General features: G+C 36.4%; 1 protein-coding gene across 1 annotated transcript in view; it reads right to left on the bottom strand.

Annotated features, from left to right (window-relative positions):
* Positions 1 to 7,535, bottom strand: part of LOC108752685 — a 17,633-nt gene that overhangs the window by 2,240 nt on the left and 7,858 nt on the right. Inside the window, exons 2-6 of the mRNA XM_018493717.1 lie at positions 2,530 to 2,761; positions 2,050 to 2,164; positions 821 to 1,046; positions 437 to 594; positions 10 to 226 (exon numbers count right to left, since the gene is read on the bottom strand). Of these exons, the coding sequence (XP_018349219.1) occupies positions 10 to 226; positions 437 to 594; positions 821 to 1,046; positions 2,050 to 2,164; positions 2,530 to 2,761 (948 nt within the window). The remainder of the gene's footprint in view (positions 1 to 9; positions 227 to 436; positions 595 to 820; positions 1,047 to 2,049; positions 2,165 to 2,529; positions 2,762 to 7,535) is intronic.

Below are 7,535 nucleotides of genomic sequence, written 5' to 3' on the forward strand. Positions count from 1 at the left end.
AATCTATACCTATAAGATCCCGCGATTGTCTTGTCAAGGATCCCGGGAATCCTCGAAGACTCAAGGGAGATACGGATGTTTGCTGTTCGTGTTGTGCCAAGTGTACAAAGTAAGTCCATTCTTGCGCGGTATCCCAAATCACGAGACGCGCCCAGACCGCGACATTTGTAGCTGCGAGATGCGTGAAGCCAAATCTAGCTGCAAGACCGAAGCGTTCTACGAGTACCTAAAAAAACGAAGCGATAGTAGCAAGTAAAGACAATAAAGTTTTAATCTTTAAAAATCCTTCGTTTAGATTCGAATTATACGTATATAATCGTATTAGTGATACGTAGTCGTCAACGCATCAGAGCGCAACGAAGAAACGCGTTCACGTATTGTCTAGCCACGAGCTCAGCGCTGGGTGTAATGTAATTAACGTAAGACTGATGCTTGCCTGCGAGTTTACAAAGAGAAAGTGCATTTGCAAGAAGGTGAACAAGCCGTGCAGCACCGGATGCACAAAGATGACGTCGGTCAAGCACTCGGCACCCTGCATCATCGAGTGCATCGCCATCTCTAGACCGTTGAAGACCAGCGTCGCCAGACCGAACACTGAAAACATACACGCTAAACAATGAAATTTTACTTTATAATTTTCTAACGGAGCAAAATCTAGCAACAATAAGAATCGTAAATAAATTTAAAATTATATTTGTGACGAACGCCGAATTCAATTTCCGTCAACCATTAAAGTTGAAATTTTATGATAAATAAAAGTACCAAATAATTTAGAAACCACGTGCCAGTATTCTTTAAGTGGATTAACACTATCTCTTACAAAGCGCTCCGACTCGTATATAAAAACTGGTTGGCGCCGTTCTAGCTCTGGAGATGTGTGCTCGTTTTAATGATCCGAATCTGGTAAGTGATGCGCCACCGAGTTCCGCGTCTCCGAGTCCGTTACCACCTCGACTTAAGCTGCCGCAGCTGTCAACCAGTACCCATATATAAATGCCGATGATGACTGCGATGCTGCCCACGTAAAGGTACATGAGAAATACACCCTGAAAGATACAGTTGTGTAAGTACTTCGTGTAGTGGAACGTGCCCGTTATGCAAAACACGAATACTAGGAATATGATTTGGAGTATCTTTAAACGGGGAGACTATCCGCGCGGAAAAGGTCATTGGACTGATAAACGTGGCAAACTGGTTATCTTGAAACTTGTTGACGTACCGTTTCATCTACGTTTCTTCCTGATCTGTAATTTACGTAAATGAAAGCCCTTCTTAATCTCGTAGCGTGCACAATTACAAATACCCGTTTCAGTAGAGATTATTTGACATAGTTCCGATATGTATACGTTGAACCGCTACGCGGTTTTAATCCCGATAAATCCTGTTATGTATGTAGTTCTAAGACAGATAATATTCTTAGTATATAATGCACAATTGTCTCTTATTTTTTGCATTAAAAAATGTTTTCAGAGATTAAAGCGAGGATATGATTTTCAAGATTGTGCTTCAAAATTACGCAAATAAAAGATTATATTAATTTTTTTAACGGAAGATCTGTTAGTAAATCTAACTAAAATATAATATGTTATGATAAAATGAAAAATTTCGTTAATTGAGCTTCAGATCAAATCAATTTAAATGACATTGCAAATTTTATTAAACAACTGCTTCGTGATACTTCAAATGTAGATAATCTCTTTGAATGTTTTTAATGAAATCTACTTTCTACGAACTGTGGATATTATATGATAATATATATATATATAAACGAGCAATTAATTATTCTTTGCAATGGGATCCTAGCATTTCCGCAGGAATTCTGAATCGATGAATTTTTAGTTCAAGGCTGTCCAATCGACACTCAGACTTTCCCCAGATTATGTGAAGTAACGGTACGATAATTCTAAGTCCGACATCACGAACGTTACTTTCGAGACTTGGATGCGTTGCATGTTATCCCAGAGCACACTCGCTTTCTTGGCAAATGCGGTATCCGCGATAAGATGACTTATTTATGGGATCCGGTCGAACAAGTTCGACCACTTGTACCTGCAAGCTGAGCAAAGGCACAGGCGTGTCCATGACCTCGGCCAAGCACACCGCCAACGTTAACACGACGATCAACTCGCCATACACGTTGGAGAGAACCACCCATAATTGCGAGCTGTGACAAAATATAAGTTCGAAATTAGCAATCAAAATAATTAATGTTTAGAAATGCTTCCGATTTTGAATCTGACTAATCAGTTTTCAATGTTGGACTCATTGAAGCCAGCAAAAAAGATCGCTTAATGTAGACTGGTATTGAATACAGTTACTTGCTAAGATAGGCATGTAGTCAATTTATTACCTAAGATCATCGCTACATTTTATTCTAATAGTACTTGGATCAAATCGAAAATGAAGAGTAGAGAGGAGAATCAAATGTAAAATTGTTCAGTACATACGAAATAAACACGCTTCGATAAAGGAAAGAATTTCCGTAAGTAATATATGTATAATGAGATGAAAATGTATGATAGATTTTACTAGGGTTCCGAATGATCTAGTAGATCTTCGGGCGACCGTGCCCTTGCCAGGATTCTGGAGACCAAGGATCTCGTCGGTGGTGCCGAGGTGGATGCCTGCGCGGATGCATGGTCTTCCTTGTCCTTGATCTTGTCACCCCTACTGGGGCCACCACTCGGCGCGCCCTCCACGGTGCCACCCGTGGTACTTCCGGTCTCGTTTAGGCTGTCTTTGTCGTGCTGCTCATTGCTCGCTGTGGAAAGATAGAAGAGAGAAATATAAGAAACGCGCGTTCGTACAGATACAATATTTGGCTGATACGCAGCAGCCGGAAAAGTGGAACCCCGCTTCTTCTTGCTACTTTCTTTCTTTGGCCTGCCGGGTCGCCGGAGAAATGTGTGTAACTTTCGCTGAAAGAATTTATACGTCTATCTCTGCGGCGATAGTGCCCGCGGCGTCAAGTAGTCACGGATTTGTACTCCCTTGCTCGTGAATTATTAAGGATTACCAAGGAATCATCATGTTCGGCACCTGTTATTCCAATTAGTACCTCGGTCTCGAAACGAGAAAGTCACACTATGTAGAACAGAATAATGTACTGAAATATTGCTTGATCTCTCATCGATGTATTTATGTATGCTAATACAATGAAAGTCCGAATCATTCGCTCTTACTGCTTGAATTTTAAAAGGTTGATTCGAAAATCTCCATAATTTCAATTTAATTAGCATAATTTTTTTTTTTTACACGTCTCTATTGTATCATAATATAATTATAGATTACATCTCTTAATTCTTTTTTAATTCGAGTTTATTAATCAACTCAACACCATCGAACGATGCATATAAATGTATGTTATTTAATATATTGATTCATGAATGCGAGATTTGCATCTGTCAAGCGAGCGATTACTCGTTCAATCTTATCTGTATAGAGAACGATTTTTTTATATAGCGATATTATTCTCTTGTCACAATAGATCGGCGATAAAACGTGACATGCATGCAAAGGGAAACGCTTTTGAAATAATTAAGACAGTTAGCGCGTGCGATGTTGCGTAGTTGGAGCTACACAATAAAAGCTGTTCCATTATGTCCTACCAGAACGTACGCGGCTTCTTCAAGTAAAAGTTTGGCTCTCCAGCGCGTTAAATAGCTAGCAATTACCGTGAGTGTAGTACCGTGTAATTAATGACGGCGAAACCAGCAAGTTTTTTATCACGCGCAGTTCCATTATATATGTAGTTATTTATAAATTTACAATTATTAATATTGTTCGCGCGTTGTAGTACTAACGCAATTTCACGTCGCTAAATCGATTGCGACACATTTTATTTAACACGTTTCGCACCGGTCATCCATACCGAATTTTCCGTTTAACGCAATTCTGTATAAAAATAATTTGTCTAGTTTTTAATGTGAAATATGTTGTATTATGAAATATACATTTTACTTAACAAATGGAATAATTACAAACAAATGTTGTCGTGAACAAGTCGTGAACAAGTCACCTAAAATTGCACTGAACGGAAAACTTGACTAAATATGGCATAGCATTTTTAATTAGTTGCAGCAGTCAATTAAAAATGCTATGCCATATTTTACCATCTAATTTGCTGCAGCCAATCTTTTCTTTCAGTGTGTCATATTACACGTAACATTGATTCGACAAACAATTATTTAATTCTGGAAAAAAATGCAAAACGGTTTTATTACGTGTAATTATTTTCTATTTAATTTTAATTGCAATTTGTAATTAAAGTGTACAGTCTCATGATGCGATTAAGACATTTTCAGACAAATTAGAAAGCTTTTAACGATAAGATTAAAAGGTATTACTTAATACAACTATTATTTTTATTAGTTTTATTTTTGCAAAATTATTACTTGTTCCATTCGTTAATTCGATTTCAATTCTGTTGGGAAATAGTAATTATTTCAACGAGTGAAACAATATTTATGTGCATGATGAAAAAATAATATTTCGAAATAGCTATTAAAGCTAAGCTTCCTATTAGCCTCGATTTTTCTTTTATCTCCCGTCGTTTCAAAAGTGCATACGATATTTCGTGTACTAATTTTTGCGATAAATACTTAATGAACCTTAAAGAATTATGACATTCCGTACAGTATTGATAAAGGTTCGCGCTTTCACGTGATGAGTCGCTTAATAAAGTAATCAAGTATTGAGGCTAAGTTCTAAGCGAGTAATACTTTTGATGGCCTATTTGCAATCGACATTGGCATCGGACAGTGATCCGCAACGAACAGGATATAACAATTATAGTGCGCCTAATAATAAGTGGCGGTTGTACTCGAGACTAGTTAATAAGCTCCTCTTCGATTCGTTCCGTTACTTCCGCGAACGCAAGTCCGGCTGAAGGCCGGATGCAATATGCACATGCACACTCTTGACGCACTACAATCCTTCAAAAAGATCAACGTTACTTCGTTCCTTCCTCCTCACCCTGGCCGGCGATGCATCTCTACTGCACGCAGAATTCTCGATCGTGCGTAATACAAATTGCAGCGAGAAAGTCACGAGTCAAGAGTCAACGCATGCGACAGCTGGCTAAAAGCGTCACTCGTCGCGCAGTTAACGAGCTTGAAGATCATCGTGCATCCCGGAACAGAGACATGTGTTTGATTTGAGAATGACGCGATAATGGTGCATTGACGCGAGTTAATACAAAGGACGCCAAAAGAGATTGAAGAGGTGAAAGGTACCGAAGACACCGTGAGTATACCTTGGCAACAATGTTTCGCGATGGATTCTTCACAATAGCTTAGTCCGCTTAATGACGGTATTAGAAAATATCTGTGTATTAGAAAATTTCTTCATGTAAATCATTATATGTATTTATTTTTTTCTTTTATAAAAAGTAAACAAAAGAATTATTCTTTTAATGTATTTTCTATTTCAGTGAATTATTCAAATGACCGTAACCTTTATTGATACGCATCGGCAAAAAAGTTTCAAACCATTAACTAAAAATGTCTGCTATATGAAATAAAATCAAACTTATATGTATATTTATAATTTAACATACTTTTTATTATTTTACTCATTGCTTTATAATGAAATGGAAAATAATTTTGAAGTTGAGTTTTTTACAAAATTTTTTACTATAAGGAAACCGGTAAAGAATATTAGGTGCTTTTTTTGTCAAGACACAGCAACTTTTATATTTAATAACTTTTCTTTTAATCTGGATAATCTAATTATAAGTTTATTTATTTTTAATAATAGGAAACTCTTTCAGCTTCTAAAACAATTCTGTTTTCGAATAAAGCTTTATAACCGTAGTCCATTTTTTTTTCATACAGTATTACGTTAATCAATTATGCTAAAAATGTATATTTGCTTTCATATTAATGAAAAAATATTGAATAGGGCATGAATTAAACGTTTAAGTATTTAATGTTTTATTGCGAACTAGTCTGAAATTTTGTGTGTTTTTATACTTTTTGGCCGGCAATATATCTAGGGTGCATTCTGAAGATAAAGAGAGAAATCTTTTTAAGAAACCAACACACGAATGAAAGCAAAAATCATTTCAAATCGATTTTGTTATGAAGTACAAAGTTAAACCGCGTGAAACTGTGCATATGAACTCAAATAGAAAAAAAAAAGATTCATGCAATTGGTCTCACAGAAAGGATATAGCATTAGCGCAGCATAACCCTAATTCCACGGAATCGGTGAAATTAGTATCATTACGTAGCGCAAATTGCTATGTATTTGCCGTGCGCCTGCGGTAAGTATTATTCGCACTTGTGGCATATTAAGCCGGTTCTACATAAGACGCAGATCGCGAGTCGCAGATCGCAAATTTGTTGCATCCGGCCAATCTCGAAACGTCACTTTGAAAATTGATGCATCTCTCAGGCCAAGCTTGCAACCTGCAATCCACGTTCTAGGTCTTATATACAACCAGCTTTATGCATCAATTGCAGAAATGTTTCTTTCTTATCGCTTCATCAACAGTGACAATCATCGTCTATAGCGACACGAGTCCCGCAAGGTTCATAATTTTTACAATTCCCTCGAGATTTATCGAATCGATAAGGCCATATGGCGTTCGAAAAAAGATTTTGATTAATTATTTGTTGACGAAGTTAACGGATCGTATTTTTAAATGTGATTTTTATTTATAAAAATTCAATTTAGGTGGTCCAAAAGTAAATTAGAACGTAAAGTACAATGTAATCGTGCAGCACGTATATTATAAAGTTGTAAGTTATGTCTCACACACATTAGGCGGTCCAAAAGCAAATTAGGACACAAAGTACAATGTAGTCATACAGCACGTATATTACAAAGTTGTAAGTTATATCTCACACACATACACATACACACAGAGTTACGTCGATGTTATAACAGCCAGCGTTTTTCTAAACAGAGTCAATCACAGTTTAAACTTGAATGATCAAGAGGAACAGTTAGACGCGCTGTCTGCGGTATTACGGTACATTCACGATATTCTAAGCGTTAGTATTTGAAATGTTGACTGAAAAGAAACCGTTTATAATGCTTAAAAATTCTAATCCCTCGTGAAAAGAATTTAGCAACTTGCTATTTCAAATTAATTATTTTAAAAAATAATTATTTCCATATCTGTGGATTTTAAAAATCGACCATTGTAAAATAAATCTATGTTAACTTAAATTAAATAAGAATCTCTGTATTAGAAAAAAATAAGCGCAATATCCCGCTTCAAACTCAGCTTGAGTTCGATTTAGAAATCGAACAACGAAACAATTCGGGATCGAGCAAAATGAGTACTTGAGTGTATCGATGTAAATTCTTCATTAAAATAGTCATCAATAAAACATTAAATTTGATACTCTAATCGATCTAAGTGAAAGAAAGAACTGTAAATAATTTTTACGGATACAAAACAATTTTATTTTGATGGCCAAATCTTATCCTAGATTGCGCTAATCCCAGAAGGCGCCATCGAAAGATTTACCTGTACGTTCTTTACCAGGAAACTATCTTGTGACTTGTGACGGATCGTCAGCGGC

This window comes from Trachymyrmex septentrionalis, unplaced genomic scaffold (genome assembly GCF_001594115.1).
Source record: "Trachymyrmex septentrionalis isolate Tsep2-gDNA-1 unplaced genomic scaffold, Tsep1.0 scaffold112, whole genome shotgun sequence".
NCBI classification, from domain to species: Eukaryota; Metazoa; Arthropoda; class Insecta; order Hymenoptera; family Formicidae; genus Trachymyrmex; species Trachymyrmex septentrionalis.